The following is a 21,227-nucleotide window of genomic DNA, read 5'->3' on the forward strand; positions in this document are numbered from 1 at the left end:
AAAAAAAATCATTTTAATTTTTCATCATAAATTTTAAGTTGTATATTTAAGGAATCGGTGATAGACTGCTGTCCACTGAAGTAAAGCATTCAAGTTAGTAATATATTTTAGTGTGAATATCTACAGATACTTTTTGAAAAACAAACAAAAAAAACTTGCAGAGCCATTGCTGTTTGATCTGAATATGTATTCAACTGTTTGGTATTTTGGCAGCCACCATCATACATGGGTGGTTTCAAAAGGGAAAAAAAAACAATGCTGCTCCTGAGGCTGCCAGTATTTTTAATTGATTGTAATCTTATTTGCATTGAAACATGCAACTGTAAGGTTTTTCTTCCTTGAAGTAAATAACAAATTCGTGGCTTTTTTTTTGGTGAACTTTGTTACAGCAGCTGTGCTGATACATTTGACTGTCAAGCTTTAGCCCCTTATGGTACCATTAATTATGTTAAATACTTCTCAGTGTACCCTAGTGGATGCTAAATTTCCATTTATGAGCTAAGCTTGTAGTAATCTGTGAACTCTGACACAATGCTTTCTCTTTAGACTGCCCTTCTGTAAAGTCAGTGTAATGTCTTCAATCAATAAAACCTGACTTGGTTTTTATACAGGGGGTTGAAGGAACTAATTAACAGACTATACTTAAAAGATTATAATTTGATTGTTCGGTTTAATGAGAACTTAGAAGGTGAATAAAATACAGCTTTCCTTGTTTTGCTAGTTTTTCTTAGGGTTTTGAGTTAGGCTGGTTGTTTTTTCCTTTCTAGCTCAACACAATGTTATAACACTGTAAAAAGCAAACCACAGTTAAAATGCTGTGCCTCAAAAATACCATTAAATCCGTTTTGGAAGATAAATTGGTGAGCTACTGAAGGTACGGTAATTTTGGAAGTCCTGTGTTTTATTTAGTCTGATAAGACTTCCATTTTCAGCATGAATTTTATTTATTAGTGAACCTGTGTTTAGTTAATGTATTGGAGTCAAGTATGTGGAATGCGTAAGGGTGTAAAGATGTGAAAGGGGCAGTGTTCAGATACGGTCCTGTGTCATTTCTGTATGCTGTTTGATTATAGGTTTCAGATTACCTTGAAGTTATCAAAGAGCCAATGGACCTATCAACAGTAATAACCAAAATTGATAAACACAACTATTTAACAGCCAAGGATTTCCTAACAGATATTGATCTGATCTGCAGCAATGCATTGGAGTACAATCCAGACAAAGATCCTGGAGGTAAGATTTACTTCATTTTCAGCCTATCTAAACTGAAAGCCTGGTATTCAATCACGTACTCGGTTACTATTTGAACATCTAAATAAGCTGCATGTTATATAACAATTAGGATAAGCAAACTAATTTCCTAAGGGTCTGTGCTTTTAGTGTTCTAAGTCATTTGGAGCACTGGGGGACGTTACAAGAGCTACAACCCTTAGAGTTGTTTTCTAATAAAATAGGTTTTGTAGTTCCTTTTTAAATTTGCTCCTTTTCAGCGAATTGACTTTGTATATGCAACAAAAAAGCAGTGTAATTTGAAGAGCTCTGTAGAGAATCCTGCACGCAATCTGGCAGTGGTCTGCTTTCATTTCCTTATTGGATTAGGATATGAAATGCACCCACAGAAATTAAGAGCTATCTGTTTGGGGATAGAAATAAAGCAAGATAAATCATCAGGCAAGGAAGTTAGTTGCAGCTGGTTAGGAGAGATTTAGAAGCTATTGTCTTGACAAAGTACCACGCTGTGCTTTCAGTTAAAATTTATAGAACGAAATGCGTGTAAAAGCTGCTCATGCTCAAAACAGATGAAGGAGCATACTGTGTACGTTTTGCGAGGGCCACCGTATAGCATCCAGTGTCAAAAGAAAGCCTTTCAATTGGCAGCTTCCAGAATCACCAATAAGACATTTAAAATGCAAAAGGAATGCCCTTTAATGTAGTTGTATTTAATATTTGTGATACCTGGAAATCTGAGTCCTTCTGCAAATGCAGTACTATGCATTTAAAAGTTCACTTAAAAACAATTTAAAAGATTTAATTGCATTTTCAGAAATCATTTTAGAAGGTTATAGCCTGATTGCCCACATTTTTCTTTTTGAATTTTTGATTTTATTGGGGCTCTGCAAATGTCTTGTATGTGGATTAGATATAGTAGAGTCCAGTCAAACAGAAAGTTCTGAAATTTGCTGTTGATCAACAGATGAGTTCCCTGTAGCTGCAGTAGTTCTGTTAGACTTCCTTTTCATTTTGCTAACAGACATTAGGTTTCAGGTTAGAGTTGTACTCTGTATAATTATTTCTCTAACAAAGATTTCTCAGTTATGTTTTTCTTTCTTGTTCTCCTTTTTCATGTACTTCTAAGCTGTAAAGTGAATGTTGAGAACACTGGTACACTTGTTTATTTTCAAAATCGTGGTGTAATTCTAGATGTCAGCGCTTGCTATCATAGTGTGGATTTGCAGTTTGTGTGTGATTTGAAATGGAATTAATCTAATTTCAAGCAGATTCATACAAAAATGTTTTGCAGAGTAATTCCTGTAATGTCAGATCTTAGCTTTGCAATGCCAGTGTCAGGTGAAAGTTTCTGTCGTCAGGTTGTGATGCCCAAAGTTGTGTTTTACTTGTTTCATGTGCCTTTTGAACCCAGTGCTAGCTCATAGCTGTAGAATAGTAACTATTTAGTAACAATTTAGGATGCATTTTGCATTACAACTGAAAAAAAATTAAAAAAAAAAAAAATACACCGATAGAAGTCAGCAAAAGGCTCAATGCGTTCTTGATAACGTTTCTTGAGGACTTCTAATGCGTAATTGATGTGAACTAATCAAAGCCTTGATGGGCACTTGGGATTCTCTGAGTGTCTCTGAAAAGTGCCTGTTGAGATGGTGAGGACTACGAGACGTACCTCCTGCATGCAGCTGACATATGTTTGTGACTTAATGATGGGCTTTGGGAAAAACTGGCTTTAATATACATCCTTTGTTCTCATTCTTAGACCACTTGGAGCTGTGGGCTTGGTTAGTTTTCACAGAATTACAGAATGTTAGGGAGTGGAAGGGACCTTCAAAGATCATCTAGCCCAGACCCTCTGCCGGAGCAGGGACACCTAGATCAGGTCACACAGGAACGTGTCCAGGCGGGTTTTGAGTGCCTTCAGGGAAGGAGACTCCACAACTCCCTGGGCAGCCTGTTCCAGTGCTCTGTCACCCTCCCCATGAAAAAGTTTCTTCTCGTATTTAAGCGGAACCTCCTGTGTTCCAGCTTGCACGCATTGTCCCTTGTGCTGTCATTGGATGTCACTGAGAAGAGCCTGGCTCTGTCCTCCTGACACTCACCCTTTACATATTTATAAACATTAATAAGGTCACTCCTCAGTTTCCTCTTCTCCAAGCTAAAGAGACCCAGCTCCCTCAGCCTTTCCTTGTAAGGGAGATGCTCCACTCCCTTAATCATCCTCCTGGCTCTGCGCTTGGACTCTCTCAAGCAGTTTCCTGTCCTTCTTGAACTGAGGGGCCCAGAACTGGACACAATAACAATGAGCTTATAAAACTCATAGGTGGGCCTTCCACCACATCCTTGGCTACCTCTCCTTCAGGATCCAAGGCCTCAAACCTATTATGGAGGGGCACCTGGGGAAATGAGGTAGGTAGGGAGGGGGGTTGCCTGCGACACAGAACTGGGACTCGCTTCCAACCCTTCTCATCTTTTTGGTCCCCTCCCTCTGCCTGACAGCGACAGGGAAAGGGCTCTACCACCCTATACTTTGAAGTCAGATCTATGCAGGATCATAACACAAATCTGTGGTTCAGTGTGGGAGAAACATAGCAAAAACAGCTTGAGGAACATGTAGTGGTAGAACTTTTCATTGATCTTGTCCAAAGAGGAAGAATTTTTGGAAATATACATAGGGAACCAAAATAGGGCTATTTTAGTTTTTCATGCCTTTGGGACTGCGCTGGGACAAATGGATCTGGCTATTTCTTTGTTCAGTTTTAGATTGGAGTTTCTCTTCGTTGAGAAGGTAATTGAAAGATTGTTCTAGCCTCTGCGTTGTCACAGACTGATATATTGCTCTTCTGGCATATAAGATTTCTTGAGGTTTTTGAATGAATACAGTGCTGAAGGAGCACATCATTTCTATTCCGAGTAAGCATTATATGCGTTCAAATCCATTAACTGTTTATTTAAGCTATAAATTTCAATTTTAAAAAAATCTAGGCATATATTCTTGCCTCTTTCATGCGTGAGTTTGTAGAAGAATCATGCTGTACCTGGTTCTGTTCATTTTGGAAAGGCGATGAGTACCAGTTTTTATATGCAGTACAGATACTCAAAACTGGCTTCTTCTCAACCCCCCTCTTCCACTCCCTGTATTTTGCTGTAAAATTGCAGGAGCTTTTTGTAGGAGAAATGTTCTTTGCCCTTCATTGTTTGACACCCTGTTTGCAGCAACAACAAAGGAATAACCTTTGTGGATTAGACATATTAGCATTTACATCTTTGCATTGTCTGTGGGAAAGCCTTGTCTATCACAGGACATGAGAAAAGCAGTAACTCAATCAAATACTCCCATCAAAAGATCCAAAATAACATTTGCCAACATGGAATCACATTGTGGTGTTTCTTCAGCAAAATGGCTGGTCTAAACTTGGGAAACTGTACCTCTATAGTGTTTGATATAAAACAGCCAGTGGTATAGTAATGTATGGTAGCGTGAATGAATTTGTGCTTACACTGATGGTGCTTCATGGTGGGGTAATATAACTACTATGTTAAAGGGGAGTAGAATTGGAAGTACAGTATACTGGTATGACTGTACAAACCTGGTTTTGGGGAGGGTTGTTTCAACAGCAAGCTTCTACTCAAAATCTGAAACCTAACCTAAACCCTTTCCTCTCATTAGAGCTTCAAAGTCTAGAGGCTTTTTTTCCCCTCCTTTTGGGAGGACATGTTAAACTTAATTTTCTGACTGACTTCTTAAAATCTAGCATCGCAAAATTACATCTGCGAACGATGCAGATGTATTTTCTGCAATCGTAAAACAAAATGCTTCACTGATACATGCAGGTAAAAAAGATTCTAGTTTCCAGTCAATTTAAACAGTAGTAGATTTCCCCAGAAAACATATGTAGGGCTCAATTGGGGTGGATTCTGGTATTCTTTTTGACTCGGCAGTTTTTCGATCTGTAAAATTTTCTGTTTATAAGCTGTGTTTAATAAATGTTCATTGATATTCTTAATTGTTGTCTTTAGTGATTATTAAAACAGATTAAATCTGCAAATTATGCTGTAGACATTAATATTGGTGTTGGCTGTTGAAGTATCTCCATCAGCTGGAAAAAGTAATTCAGTATGGATGAATTGACAAATTAAATACATTTGTACTAAAAGTAAATAGTAAGTGTTGTAGATTTCATTGAAAAGCAGCATTCTAGATGTCAATTTTCTCCACATACAGGTTTACTTCCTAAGTTACAATTACTTTTCAAATTTCAAATACTTCAACAGTATTGGAAGAATGTCTTTTGTTTATTTCAAGTACATGGGAACAGGTTTTCTCTGTACAAGTGTTTTTTTCACGAGTCATGTGTAGGCTTCTGGTGTGGGCAGTACTTTTTGTTGTGAGGTCGTGTCATGTGTGAAGATGTGAGCTTCAAGTTCACTACATTTTCATTTCTTGCCATTCTTTCTCAGTGGATTTAAATGAGAAATAACTATTTGAGAACAGCAGCAAAGTAATCTGTTCAAGCAAGATTTTGGATTTTCTAGTATTTGTTAAATATAAACTAAAGAATAAGGTTTGGAGGAAAAAAAAACTGGGGAATGCAGTCCAGATCAACCTTACAGATTCAGGGGATGACAAATACAGTTTTGCAGGTAGTATATGAAAGTTACTAGACCTCAGTGAGTAAATTTAATCCTGGACAAGTCTCTTGTTGGGACACCGCACGGTACTCAGTTATTCTGTTTAGTTGTGCCTTTGGAAACTGGCTAGACCTGCTGATTTTAGCAAGTTTCTAAGAACTGCAACTTGATACAAGTGTGTTCATCTTTCACTGTTTTCATTTGTTTTAGAAATGCCACTATTGATTAAATTAATAATTTGTACTTCTGAAAACTACTTTTAAATAGTTAGGTTGTAATTTTTGAGCATGCTATGGTATTGATCCGTCTCTATTTTCATACATTTATAATATTTTCTAGTTTCATCTATGTCAGTGTTGTAATATACAGTACAAACCTACATAAAAATGGTAAAGTATTTTAATAAATGTGATAAAATTTACAAGTGTGCTGTCCTGTTTTCTAGATAAAATAATTAGACATAGAGCTTGTACGTTGAAGGACACTGCTCATGCTATCATTGCTGCTGAACTGGATCCAGAATTTAATAAGATGTGTGAAGAAATCAAGGAAGCGAGAAGAAAAAGAGGTATGTTTAGCTTCATTTATTATAGCACAATATAAGTGAGATAGAAGACAATTTACAAATGTCCATATGAAAATTTAAATTTAAGATGAAAAATGGAGTGCACGTGGGACTCAGGCAGTACCTGGTAGAGGATGACTGAGCTCGAAACTTGCCTGCTTCTTCCAGCTAAGTGAGTTGGTCTGGTACGGCACAATCCTTTTGTAAAGGATGGATTGCCTGTTACTACAAAAATCACTGTTGAACACAGTGAACAGATAAACATTAGGACTGCTATGCTAAGTGAAGATGTGGTGACACCAAAGCTGTGTTCTAAAAACACCATGTAATGCAGTGTAGTAACAAGTAAGAACAAGGTGAATGACATTTAAAACAGTGGATTTTCTGTTCACCCTGGCTTGTGCACAAAAGTACTTCTGGTGATACTATGTTGACTTCTTGGATCAAGAAATACCTGTTAAGTCCACACTGAGGGGAAAATGAGGTTGACAGTCTACTAGTCCCAAACCAGGAAATAGAGCTCCCACCATTGGAGGATATCAGTGACTTAATTTTTGTTTAAATCAGTGCAGTTGTTTTCAACTTGTAGTCTATAGACTTCCAAGGCTGTGGATGGCTTCTAAAGCGACCACAAGATGTAATTGAAAACCCAAACATACTGCCAGCAGGGCTTCATTTACATGAAAGTTTCTGTACCTCCTGGAAATTTTTTCTGAAAATTGAAAAAGGTTGAAAACTACTGAAGTATAACATTAGAATCAAAACTTGTGCTGATTTAAGGCTTACTGATTTCAGTAATTCTAGCTTTGCCTTGCTAAGTTGTTTTCTGCTTCAGCTCTTGCTTCGGTTTAAAAAAAAAAAAAAAAAAACACATTGATTTCTAGGTAGAATTTGGCCAGTCTTAACTGCTGTTTGCAGGTTCCTGAAATACTTTTGTCAGTAGACTGAAGACCCTTTATTAATAAATGTCTTTGAACTATGCAAGTCTCCGTAGGCTTTCTCTTCTTCAGGTTTAAACAGGTAGAGTTCCTTTTATTTTCCTATTCAGTCATGCATTTTTGTCTAATTCGGTACAAGTTTCCAATGTGTGTCTTGGATTGTGGATAAGAGAACCAATTGTAACTCACCGTGGTTGTAAAATTGAACTAATATAATGCCTTCTTTTCTCTTCTGTACTTTTCTATTAAAAGTATAAGACTGTTCACAATTCTGGCCTTAGTGTCACGCTGAGAGCTATGCTCAGTTAATTATCCATTGTGAGTCCCCCATGATTGCAAAAGGTTATTGCTTCCCAGGTTAAAAGTAACTGTGTGTAAGAGCTCTTTGTTACAGAGGGTGACTGTATAGCTTGTAGTCGCTCCTTGCAAGCCTCCCAAGAGCTGACTGGAATGCTGCCCTCCTTTTAGTGGCAGTGACCAAATAATACAAACTTCTGGGGGCAAAACCTGCTGATCCTGTTGCAAGAGGTGGGTGTTAGAAGTTGTAATTAAGGCTGATGTTGTCATGCTATGAACTTTTTACATCAGAAAAAGCGTACTGTTGGTGTCTGATGCTGGTAAGTGGACCTTCAGATACAGGTTTATGACTAGCAGCAGCAGTTTGTGGCTGACAAGAGCTGACACATGACAGTGGATGGGCTTCCAAGTGCTTTTCAGACATTGGCATACAGGCTGTTACAGTGTCACAGATAACCTGCAAGTCATGTTTCAAAGAGGCTTGTCATTTTGGACTACATTCTGTTCATTTCATGAACAAATGAGCCCTGGATGGTCCAGCAGCAGAGTGCAGAAGGCCAAGAACACATACTGGATTGGCAAGGACAGAAGACTTAGAATGCATGGAAGATGTGTTAGATTAACTGGTTATGAATGAAGAAAAAACATGCAGCTCTTGAGGTACGAGGAAAACTCAAGCTGAAAGACGAGCCCAAGAGATTGTCCTATCCCTGGAGCATGAGTGTTGTCAAATTCTGTGATGTAGAACATCAAGAAGATAGCACTTCAAGCATGTAATCTTGGAACTGGTTGTTGTAGTGGATGGAAGGCATGCGAAAACTGATCAACCTTGCTATTACTCCCATTTTGCCTGACAGAATATGCTCAGCAAGACAATAGACCCATAAAATCACAATGCATCTACTGTTCTAGGCTTCTGATATACCCTGTTCAGAGCACAAGGGACAACAAAGGCATATGCTTGTATTTTCTGCTTTTGATTGGATGTCCACAAGGCTGTTAAGGGACTTCCGTTTTCTTCGTTGGATTGATTACCAGAAGGCCAGGTATAGGAGTGATCCCCAGATGGCATTCCGTTCCTCTGCTTCACAATAAGAGTGTGCTTTGAAATAGTGAAATGTTTCAGTGTGGAAATAGTTGGGGGGGGAAAAAACAACCAACCAACCAAAAAAAAATTGTGTAAGCAGTGTAGACAAAGATTTTTGTGCAACCAGTTACCTACATACAAGGGTCATTACTCATACCAGGCTGTTTGCCTGAGTGGAGCTACCCAATGAAATCATGCTGAAATGGGCAGCCAGCCTTGTTTGTGACTAGTATACAAGACTGTGTGGGTAACTGAATGCTGAAGTACTTCTTTTTAATATAAACAAGAGATTTCCAAGCAAGGCCTTAAATGAATGTTGAGACTGAGGTCAGAGAGAGTAAGCATCACGGTATAATGTACAACGGGCCTTTTTTCACCCTAGAGCAGCCTAAGCATCTCTTAATCTTCTTTTAAAGATTAATTCCTTCCTTTAATGTGTAAAGTCTGATGGAAGAAAAGAGACTTTGTGTCCATGTTTCACCGCATAGGTGTATGGACTCAGCTTGTTCAAGGATCTTACCATAAAGCCTTACTGGAATTAAAATTTTTAGCCTGCCAGCAGGACCCTTGTGAAAGAAGGGCAAAAATGCCTATGTTGGACTATGAGGGGGGAAGTCCAGATATTTGCCACGTGAATCTAGTAGCAGCTCATGGACTGAGTATACAATTTGCATTAATACCAGCTCAGAAGAGGTTGAAGTAGTGTTATAGTTTGAGATTGAGTCAGGGTAGGTGAATGTGACCATCAGAAAGGAAGCTTATCCTCTTGACAGGAGGAACATGCCTCAAACTCAGATCTTGGCCAACATTTTCTTGGTTAAGTTTGGAAGGACTTCAACATTCAATGTGAGATTTGGATGGAATCGAGCAAGCTGATCTCTGTGAGGCTACTGACAAATTCTCTGGCAACTTTCTGAAGTGTTTCTGATCTCAGAGGAGTTTAGAAGGCCACTGACACACATTGTAGGTTTTTTAAACTTTGACCAGTTGGAAAGCCAGTGATTTTCTGAATTGTGCCAATTATTAGCTCTTAATTTATTTCCAAGAATTACTGAAGATAAGGCTAAAAAGTTCTCTATCCATTTTCTTCACAATTATCTTGGCAAGTTGTTTAGCAATCGTACATAGCTTTAAAATGGAAGGTATTTTCTGCATCGCTTTTTTTTCACCACAATTCCAAACAGAATTATGTATTGAATAGATGTACCTTTTCTATACTTTTGTCAGATCTTCTATTTTCTATTTAGTACTGGGACTGGTGACCAGTCTCAAAGTACTGCAGTGTAACAAAATGATAAACTGTGTAATAGAATTAGTGTCTAGAAGTTAAACTAGAATCTCTTGTTCTTGTATTACAGAAATGAGGTGCTGTTGTTGAAAGAGTGTAAACCTAAGGATAACAAATTCTAAGTTGGTAAATCAAAAAATATGTATACTAGATTTTGGAATTTGCAGCTTCTTGTTGAAACCAGCAGATAACAAGGTAGAAGTGATGGGTGTTTTGAGTAAAAAAATATATTTGATATGTAGCTTAAAATACTCTAGTATTACTAGTACCTAATAGCGTGTGCTTTACCTGTTAACTGTTAGGTGAGAGTTCCTTTGTGGATCTTTTCATTTCTGCTTCTGTCAGTTTTAGAGTTTCTTGCCTGCTCTTGGTCATTTTGTTCTGGCTACTTTTGGAGATGTGGTATGACATTTAAGATGACTTATAGTGGTGGATGGATAGCAAATTCTAGTGAAGTATGAAACTGCAGAAGTATGTTTGTATCTTTAATACGTGCGTAACCAATATGAAGCACACATTTTTAGAATTTAAAAAGCTTGGAAAATACTAGAAGCTATGAGATGAACTTGTATTACAGAAAGAACAACAGACTTTTTGTTAAAAGCAGAATCACATTTTCCTTAATCTCGGAGCTTGTATTGACTCTGAAGTGGATCCATTTTACATAACATAGATCATGATGACAGTGCAAGTTTCTCTTCACATACTCTTTTTGACACGGCATACCATGCCATTATGAATTGCTACTTATTTTAAATCGTCTGGTTAAAATTAAGAAAAATTGAAACTGTCAATAAGAATTTGTTTTATAGAGGAAATGTAGATAAGAGTGCAATCTTTGGGGACCCAAGTGTGAGAAAGTCATATTTTTCTAAGTCGTCAGAGCTGACAGTTTTAAGACCATGCAGCGAGTAAGTTGTTTTGTCAGTAGAAAACAAATATTCTTCATTCTAATCTTTCTTTTGAATGTCCAACTAAATATTAATTGATGTGTTCTTATTGCAGCATGGTATTCCAACTTTCTTTTAAAATTCAGTAGATTTTTTTCAGCTTGGTTTATTTAAATAGGTATGGTTATCTTCTGTATGCAGGCTTATCAGTAACAGCAGAACAAATAAATCCTCATGGTTCCACTGTACGGAAAACAGAAGCTAGAGTTGAAGAGGCATTTCGGAACAAACAAAAACCCACAATGACGGTGTGGCCCAACTCTGCAAATAAATGTGCATGTGAGTACTTTGGTTGAAAATTGTGCAAAATTGCAGACACCTCCAATGGCAAACGTTTCACATGTCTGTACTAATGCTTACTGATTATGCCCAAAAGTAAGTTTAAGCATGAAACATGGAATTTTAAGAAACACTCTTTTTCTGAAGGTAGGAAATTTCTGCCCAAGAAGCTGGAAAGAAATAAGATTTCTGTTTTCATAATAAAGAATAACCTTTTATAATGTTTTTATTACATTTTTAAAGGAAAAAAAATCTATTTTCTGTATAATATGAGGTGATCGCTTTTATCTGTTGGTTGAGTGTTGAGATTTGTTTAGTGCATGTATATATTGACAGGTATGTATCTGCATGTTGCATTATACTCTGTCACATGCACTAGTCACTTCGTGTCTGCAATGCATACATTATTATGCTAAAAGTTAGAAAAGCAGTTATGAATTTAACTGTATTTTCCTTTATGGGAATTGGCTTTCAATAGTCACTACCAATTAATGGAGGATGTTAAGATACTCTTGATGCAGCCTACTGGATTAGTCCAATTACTTGGTCAAAATCTCTAGAATTGTGAGGAGTGTGTGACTGCTTAACTGTGTTGTAGGTAATTGAAGGCACTGCTAATTATTTTCAAGAGGTGAGTTGATTATAACAGGTAAATACAGTAAATTTTGTTCGATGAAAATAAAGTCCACAAGAATGTGTATATGAGGGACATACTGATAGTTATACATGGCTTTCCTGCTTAAGATGGGGAATCTATTATTATTAACAGAAACATCAAATGGGTGCTTAATAGGCAAACTGCTACATAGATTGGAGTAATCAAATTTTTATTGGTCTTTGTCTTCACCCTGGTAACGCTTTTTCCTTGTACGAAAGTTTCTAGGTATGGGGATAACTGCCCAGAACTGCATGTTGTTTGTATATAAATGATAGCATTGATGTCAGATAGGTTAATTACAGGTGTATAATTTTATTTCCTACAAGTGTAATTTTTTTCTGCTAAAGGAATTAAAGTCAACCGTACAGAGTTACGGCTCGACTAAATTGATACATAATATATTGATGATGTCGATCAAAGCTATGCATTTGTTTGGCAAAACAAAGAGAAGGGGTTCTCAATGTTCTTAGTTTGCTCTGAAACCCAAGATGGAGATCGTTAACTCCGGTTGATCTTTCCTGTCTGTGGGTGCTATGCAGCAAACAGGAGTGGTTGTACACCTCCAAGGTGGACATCTCTCTGGAAGAGAGGGCAGCTTTTAGTGGTTACTGTTGTATTAAAAAGAAGCTCTTCTGCCTCTGCTATTCTTCATCTAGTGTTGTGGGTTCAGTGGTGACTGTTTGAAGACTAGAGCCATCAAGTGAAGGAACTTGCCAACTTTCCTGTTTATAAACAGAAAAGGAGCTAGTGTTAAGGCACCCTTTCTGCTAGTATTTTGGGGAGGTAGATTATGAGACAAAATTTGAGGCTTAGTGATGTTTGGGAATACAATCAAATGAAAATCTGCCTTTTAAGGACGAGTCTGGTCAGGGTGGCTACTGTAAGAGTGGTGTGGTACATGTAGTAATCAAGAAGGAGAACCAGGAACTGATGAGCAGTCAGAAATCTACAGAAGGGATTTAGGTAGCATATGGGCACGCTTAAAGACTGATCTGGTAAGGTCAATAGAGACAGAAATACTTGGAAGAGAAACAGTCTAGAAGAGGGGTTGGAGGAAGGAGCTAGGAGAGAGTAAGAACATAACAGGGCTGATGGTAAGGGAGCTCAAAGAGCAGCAAATTACATGGATTGCAAATGTGTAAATGGAATGGGGTAATTTAGAGAAGGGATTTCAGAACAGAGATGATTTAGAGGTGGAGAATGTGGTGAAGAACTAAGATTTTTGAAGACTAAAACGCATTACAGAAGCAGAGGAACAAGGACAGCTATTCATGTATTTTAGTTACATGGGATAAAAGCTTTGCTTTCCAATTAATAATTACGAAAATCTAAAATCTTCCTTTCTATTTTTTCCATATATATATATATATATATATATGTTTGAATTTGAATTCTTTTTTTTTCCTTAGGTAATGGTTTTTTTTTGGTCCTGGTCTAGTGTTTGTTGTTGGTTTTAATTGTCAACAGTAACATTATTTTCTTGATGAAAGTATTTCTTTAGGAGCTTTGTTTACAGTATTTTAGAAAACAGCTTTAAAAAAGTCAATTCAGATGAAGTGCTTGAGAGCCTCAAAAGGAAATGATTGTCAGGCATCTTCTCTAGAAACACTGTGGATTACAGATAGCGTAGCAGCCTCACCCATTTTAAATCCCTGTTTACGTTTCAGGGATAATACAGTAAAGAATGGGATTTAGTTTTGGTTTGCTTTTTGAGATTACGTATTTTGTATGTAATATTATTTAGATTTGTAGTTAACTATTGTTTTGTGATGTATTTAATTTTGCTAAATATATTTTATTTTTTTTCATTTGATTAGACCATATGGGCTATCAGAAATGTGGCACAAGATCTGTAGTTCTATTTGAAGACACGGTGATAAATGTTCCTGAGTTAAATTTAATCTGCAACTTCCATATCCCAACTTCCATATCCCTTGTTGAAGTAACACCTGTGGTGGGTTATGTATTACAGTACAAATGAGTTTTAAAAGTATTACATTACTAGAAGTTGCCAAGAATTCATTTGGGAGAGTTCTGCCACAGATGACTTAAAATTTATCAGTATTGACTGCATATTTTGAGAAAAGTGCATATTTTGAGAAATGTTCTGATGGAAGCACACAATGGGACGTATGTCAAAAGCCTGATGTAAGTAGTTGTAAGATCAAAGAATCATAAAATTGCTATGGTTGGGAGTGACTTCTGAAGATCATCTGGTCCAACTCCCCTGCTCAGAGCAGGTTGAGCAGGGCAGTTTTGTTTTGAGTTTCTCAAAGAATAGAGGTTCCATGACATGCCCGCACCACCTTTTCTAGTGCTTGGTCACCATCACAATGTTTTTTTTCTTTCTTTGAAATTGAATGTCTTGTTTTTCAATCTGGGCCTGTTGTCTCTTGTCACTGGGTACCTGTGAGAGGAATCTGGCTTTGCCTTTGTGTGTATGCGTGGAAAAAGAAACTATCAGCAATGTGAAATTTTGGACGTCTGGTAAATTAATAAGTGCTAAGTGATTTAGGTACACTTCAGCATGTAAAACATCAGTATCTCTTTAATTGTTATAATGCTGTATAGTAAAAATTTGTCCTATTACTGTGTCTTGCCAGTAGATGGAGTATGTTGCATATTATTTGATTTTCTTGCAGTTCCTTCTGTAAATGTTACATATAACTAACCTGTATGGGGAAGATTTGATTTTTCCATTCTTATCATTTTTTTTGCAGTATTCAACAATAATATACTGTAGTGATAGACTGCAGATTTTGTTTTCCTCGCAGAGGAGATGTCTTTCATGCAGTATGATAAATATGATAGCTGGTCCATGTGAAAATTGCATTTGCAGCAAGAAAAAAAATAGAATGTATTGTGTTATGTGAACTCTTAAAAAAAAAAAAAAAGTTTTAGATAAAATTCATTTTATGAAATATGAAGTAAACACTACACTGACTTTTCCCAATAATTAAAGTGATTAGTGGTCTCTGTAGAAAGAACTGCAGGGAGATCTAACAAGGAAATAAACTGCTGCAAAAAAAAAACAGTTTCCAGATAAATAATATTTTGCACACTCTTCTGTGGTTTGAGCTAAATGGCGATCCTTGCTCTTATATCAAAATATGTTGTTCTACTTTATAATGGAAAGGAAGTGGTTGGTTTTTTTGTTTGTTTGGAGGCAGTGTCTTTCCAAAAGATTTTTAGAAAGGAAAAAGGTCTTTTTGTAATCTTTCTCAGAAGCCATTTCTTTTTCAGTCTTTGTCTGATTTTGATCGGTTTACTCTCTTTTTTTGACCTCTCTGATACAGTGATGTCAGCGATTGTTGTACTTCAGGCATTCATATGACTGTAGCAGTGTCTTACCAAGGGACATGGCAGACCAGATGCCCTAAGATTTTTATTATTTTAACTTTCTCCATTTTTGCCTAGTTCTGTGTCAGTTACCACAGAATGTGAGTGCTGCATGTTAAATCATCCAGGTATTAACATTAAAATTGCAGTAGCTGCTAATGTCTTGCCAGAACCATGAATCCCATACTATGCTACTGTTTTCTTTTCTCCTGCTCTCCAGAAAAGGGATTTGACTCGGATTAATTCTCAGAACACACCTGAGACAGAGGCAGGTACTGCGACTTGACAAACACTATTAAAAAAGCTTTTGTGGAATTTGAGGACATCTTTACTCAGAGTTGAGACAAGTGTCTCTTTTTTTAATCATTTTTTTTCTTGGTAGTTTAGGAGTACGCATTCTGGATGGAGAGTAGTTCGATCTGAATCTGACACTGGCTTCAACTGGATGCTTCAAAAGGAAGCTGCAAACGTTTGAGAAATAAAAATTACTTGGACTGCCTCATTTTGAAGAAAATACCATCTTAACCAATTCTGAGTTAGTTAATGGTTGTTTAAACCCATAGGCTTTGTAATTTTTCTAATTTTAAATCCCATTTAGTGAATTTGTAGGTGTTCTTATAAATCTTGTCTGCCTAATTCTTTTTTGGAATCCCATCAAACTTTTGGAGGCAGTGGTACCTAGTGGCAAAGAAATTTTCTTTTATCACTATTAAATACTCTGCCTCTTGAATTTATTGAATGTCTTTTTGCTCTGATGGAAGGCAGTCTCGCAATTTACCTGATCAGTGCTTTTTTTTTATATTCACTTGTTATTCATCTCATTCTAACTCAGTAATCCAAGATTGTTCAGTGTCTCTTAAGAACAAGGTTTGCCTGCAAGTGTTATCACTGTTTTTTTTATAAACATGGTGAAAAGATAGATTTTGTGGAAAAGATATTTTTCTGAGTTTTATTTTTTTACCATAAGTGGTACAAATTGGTAATGCAATAAAAAGTTTTCAGACCTTTTAGATATCTTACTCCTTCCTCCCATCTGAAAACTTTGGCAATGTTTGCTTTAAATTGTTTAAAGAGCTTGTGCAATGTTTTTGTCTGCAGATGCCCGTTTCTTCACTTCCGTTTGCAACTGTTTATTTTCTTCATATCTTTTTATTTTGCTTCCTTGACGCAATAAACAACCAGCAACCGCAGCCTTTCAGTTCTGTGATAGAAAATAATTTTGTAATGTGTCATTTTAATTCATGCAAGGTAGGAGCCTGTCCTACGCTTGTGAGATTAAAGTCAGAGAATCACAGAATATTGTGAGTTGGAAAGGACCCACACGGATCATGGAGTTCCCACTCCTGGCTCCACATAGGGTTTGATTTTTAGGAAGTTCTATGTCTGTGAGAGCATTGTCCAAATGGTTCTTGAACTCCATCAGGCTCGGTGCCAGGACTGCTTCCATGGGGAGCCTGTGCCAGTGTCCGACCACCCTCTCAGTGCAGAACCTTTCCTTCACACCCAGCCTGACCCTCCCCTGTCCCAGCTCCATGCCGTTCCCTCGGGTCCTGCTGCTGTCCCCAGAGAGCAGAGCTCAGCGCCTGCCCCTCCGCTCCCCTTGTGAGGGAGCTGCAGGCCGCCATGAGGCCTCCCCTCGGCCTGCTCTGCTCTGGGCTGAACAAACCAAGGGGCCTCAGCCGCTCCTCAAACGCCTTCCCCTCCAGACCCTTCGCCATCTTTGTAACCCTCCTTTGGACACTCTCTCTAATAGTTTTACGTTTATGTTTTTCTTACATTTTGGCACCCGAAACTGTACACCTCACCTCAAGGTGAAGCCACACCAGCGCAGACCAGAGCTGGACAATCCCTTCACTTGACCAGCTAGCAATGCTCTGCTTAATGCACTGCAGGATATGGCTGGCCCTTTTGGCTGCCAGAACACACGTTTGACTTAAATTCAACTTGCCATCAACCAGACCCCCCAGATCCTTTTCTGTGGGCCTGCTCTTGAGCCTCTTGTCCCCCCAGTCTGTACATATCCCTGGGATTACCCCATCCCAGCTGCAGAATCCAGCACTTGTTACACTTTGTGGTCAGTGATTGCCAAGCCCTTTAATTTGTCAAAGTCTCTATGCAAGGCCTCTACCCTAGAGGGAGTCAGCAGCTCCTCCCAATTTAATATCATCGACAAACTCACTTAGTCTGATTTCAAGTCCTGCATCCAAGTCATTTATGAAATCATTAAAGAAAACTGATGCTGAAATGGAGCCTCGGGGAACCCTACTGACTGGCCACCAGCCTTATGTAACCCCACTTACTATAAGCCTTTTTGCCTGACCTGTCAGCCAGTTGTTCACCCATTAGTCAGCAAAAAGATGGCCAGTTGGTCACCCAAAAGATGACATCAACTGGCTTCCTTTGGTCAACTGGATACTTGTCATAAAAGGAAATGAAATTTGTTAAGCAGGACTTTCCCATTGTGGACCTCTGGCAATGACCAATGACTGTGTTGTCTTTCTTGTGTTTTTCAATAACTCCCAGAAAAATCTCCATAATTTTACCAGACATCAAAGTGAGACTGACAGGCCTCTAATTACCATGGTCTTCTTTCTTGCCCTTCTTGAAAACTGGGACATTCGTCAGCTTTTAGTCACCTGGAATCTCTTCAGATTCCCAAGACTATTGGAAAAATAATTGAGAGAGGTCTTAAAATGACATCAGCCAGCTCTTTTGGGTACCCTTGGATGAATCCAGTCAGGCTCTGTAGACTTATATCCATCCAGCTGGAGTAGCAAATCCTGCACGAGTTTGGAGTTGATTGTGAGTTCATTGTCCCTTCAGTCACAGACCTCCAACATAGAAGTTCCAGGGCCCATCATCAGTGTTGAAGACAGAAGCGAAGAAGGCTTTAAGTGTCTCTTTTTTGTCTGTGTCCCTATTTGTGAAGTGACTGTCCTCGTCAAGGAACAGACCAAAGTTATCTCTGGTCCTCATTTTGTTGTTAATATAATTTAAAAAGCCCTTTTTGTTGTCCCCCATGGTACTGGCCAGCTTCAGCTCTGAGCTTTGTCTGCACAAACTTCCTCCCTACAGTGTTGAAGTTGCAGAATAACCTTGTGTTTGTTCATGGCTCTCTTGCAGCAGGGAAGATGTCATTCAGTAATCCTTAAGAACTTCCTAAACGTACCGAAAATGTAAATAGCTATAATAGTTGCTATTGTAAAAAGCTACTCAGCAGAGGGAAAATGAGCAGAGCTATAGAGGTGGAATGTCTAAAACTGATCTCTACGGGTGATATTAATCTGATTGTCTCTTCTCTTCTGACTTCATTTTTCTTTTTAATCTTCCGATGTGACTGTCTTGTCATGTATTTAGCTAACATAATTACTCTGATGGTTTCATGTAAATTATATTTTTAGCTTGGTTTCCCAAGAAAATAATACCTATCCTTTCTGTCCATCTCTGCTCCTGTAATAACTTCTGAATCATTTAGCCTGGTTCAGACAGATTTGACAGGAGTTGAGGTCTGAAAGATTAGATTCCTGCAGGTTTTGTGAAAATTGATAGCTGGATAAATCTATGCATCTCCTGACGGAAAAGGCTATAGATTGAAAATGGTAGTTACCTGTTCTGCCTTGCCTTGTTAGCTGATGGGTTAAAAGATCATGTTGGCCAGGCAGAGCATGTACACCTGAGATGTGGGGGGTCATCCTACTCAGCTGGGGGTGGAACAGAAGATACTGGGAGAGGGTGTTGAGAAATACTGGGAAGGGCTTGTGTTGAGTGTGTTAAAGGGAATGGTAGGGGATAACAGCTCGCTTGCATGAGGAAATACTGGGGGTGCTGCAGCCAAGTTTATTTTGGGAAGCATGCTTCATTTCCTCCTTATGGAACTTGACCCCTGTTGAGAAGTGCCTAGGTTCTTCAAGTAGTTCGTGTAACAGTTTATGTGCTGTTGATGATCATGCATGTTAAGCTGTTGCATGTAGTTGTTCTGTCGTTTTTTTATATATATTTTTGAGGTCTGTGCCTTGAGTATCCTCATACTTTCTGTCTAGGAAGAAAATCATATAGCTCTTAGGGGTTAGTTCCACAGTCATGCCAAGCTGCAGGTTAGTAGTAAAGGTACTATCTTGCTTTTCACTGGCTGCATATTCCAACCACCTCCTTTAAACCATCGTTCAAGAGCTGGATAGCTCAGTTTGGGAACTGAAGATGTTGAAAACTAACCCAGGAAAAAATACAAACTTAGAGGCAGATTAGTTCCCTTATCTGTTTTACTGCAGGAACAGTAGTGCAAGTACAGATGAGGTAGAAATATTATAGCTGGCTTTGGAGGGAGAAATGGCTTTGTGTGTTAGTGGAAGCTGGCACCTCATTTTGCTTTTTAAGCCATTGTGGAGCTGTGCTCTGTTCTTTCTTGCTGCTTATCTCTGACTACAGTTTGGGACTTTGTGACTTAAAACTCCAGAGCTTTCAAGTGGACTATTCAGTGCCCGTTGGTAAGGAACATAAAACTACTGGAAGCAGTGAAATTACTGTGGAACTTACATAGAGACGTGTATATATATGTATACCCTGGATGCTGCATAAAAGAGAGCAAATTGTTGGTTTTAAGTGCTTTCTCAAGGTTTTAAGTTACTTTATGCACCAGACATCAGAAAGAACTTTAAGGTTTTGGTCACAGAAGAAAAAGATTAAATGTTTTGCTTCAAGTGGTTCTTGATGCCAAAGACACAAAATCTAGATCCATGGTGATCTTTTTTGCTATGAGAATCATTATTGGATTTTAATTCCCGGCAATCCTTTATGCAATAAAGGTAACAACAGAGAATCTACTGTTTGATGGATGTGAATTTTATCATTTAGTGACGTTTGATCACATTTGTCTGATGGATTTTGAAGCAGTGCAGAGGCATGTAAGGTCTGCTTTTCTGCAGCATAAAGAGAATTTGTTAGCCTCCACGAATACTGTACTACACTCAGTACGTGGTAACAGTCAAACTACAGAAGTTTCAAGAGAAACTTAGCTGCTTCAGCTGCTACATCTTCTCATTAGTTATCCACATTAAAGCAGCAGACTTGCTTGTTAGTGATTTACAATCTTTGAATCTTCTAATTACATCTAGTTCCTTTCCCAACTTGACTTCTGTGTAGTCTGCAGCTTTGTCGCTGTACTGATGCGCTTGTGTGACAGAAGGGGATACACCTCAACTCTAAAGCTTTTGTACCATGCACCCATATTTTTTAAGTCTCTTATTGAGACTGTACCAAACAGTAAGGTGACAGTAACCTTTAGGTGTTGTGGAAGTAATTCAGGATTATGGGAAGAATTTTGGACTTTGTTTTTTAATATCGATGAGCTTTGCTTTGCTCTGGACAGAGTTGAAGCGCACCGTAGAGGCCAGGGATGCTTATTTCACCAGATGTTGTCATTACTTGATGTTATCTGGCATGAAAATCATTGATGTTATCTGGCATGAAAATCCTGAAGCAGAACCTGTCAGTGGGCAAGAATTCAGGATTCCTGAAAGTCCGCTACACGTTTCATTTCACTTGAGTTTAGAGGACTAGTGCTTCGGAAGTAAGTGTGTAATTTCTTTTATAGTCTTGGGAGGCCACCTCTGCACAAAATGCTATCTGCCTTAAGTTTAGAGATCTTCCATCAGATTCAGGGTCTCAAGGTAGGAATGGAAGAATTGAGAAACCCGACTTATTGCTTAAGGAAATGTATGGTAAATTTGTATTCGGTAATTAATTAAATTTTATTTATTTAAAATGCTGTCTGCATAGACTATGCAGCTTAGCACAAATTAATGAGTGGGGAAGGGTTATTTTTGACATCAGCCTCATGTGAACCCAAGTAAAATGTACATGATTTGTGGTCGAACAGGTATTTATTGTCATTACCCCAGTTCATACAGAATTTTTAATGACTTACAGAAAAAGCAAACCAGAAAGAAGCTAGAACTGATGTGAGGATCC

At 38.1% G+C, this 21,227-nt stretch overlaps 1 protein-coding gene across 7 annotated transcripts in view; it reads left to right on the forward strand.

Moving 5' to 3' along the window:
* Positions 1-21,227, forward strand: part of ATAD2B (ATPase family AAA domain containing 2B) — an 83,274-nt gene that overhangs the window by 48,068 nt on the left and 13,979 nt on the right. For 4 of the 7 annotated variants that reach the window (XM_035560215.1, XM_050709479.1, XM_050709478.1 and 1 more), the window contains exons 22-24: positions 1,074-1,233; positions 6,305-6,427; positions 11,126-11,263. In XM_035560215.1, the coding sequence (XP_035416108.1) occupies positions 1,074-1,233; positions 6,305-6,427; positions 11,126-11,263 (421 nt within the window). Of the gene's footprint in view, positions 1-1,073; positions 1,234-6,304; positions 6,428-11,125; positions 11,264-13,738; positions 14,944-21,227 lie in introns of those variants that run through there. The other 3 variants (XM_035560221.2, XM_035560220.2, XM_035560218.2) reach the window with 3 other exon arrangements.

Source organism: Cygnus atratus, chromosome 3 (genome assembly GCF_013377495.2).
Source record: "Cygnus atratus isolate AKBS03 ecotype Queensland, Australia chromosome 3, CAtr_DNAZoo_HiC_assembly, whole genome shotgun sequence".
NCBI classification, from domain to species: Eukaryota; Metazoa; Chordata; class Aves; order Anseriformes; family Anatidae; genus Cygnus; species Cygnus atratus.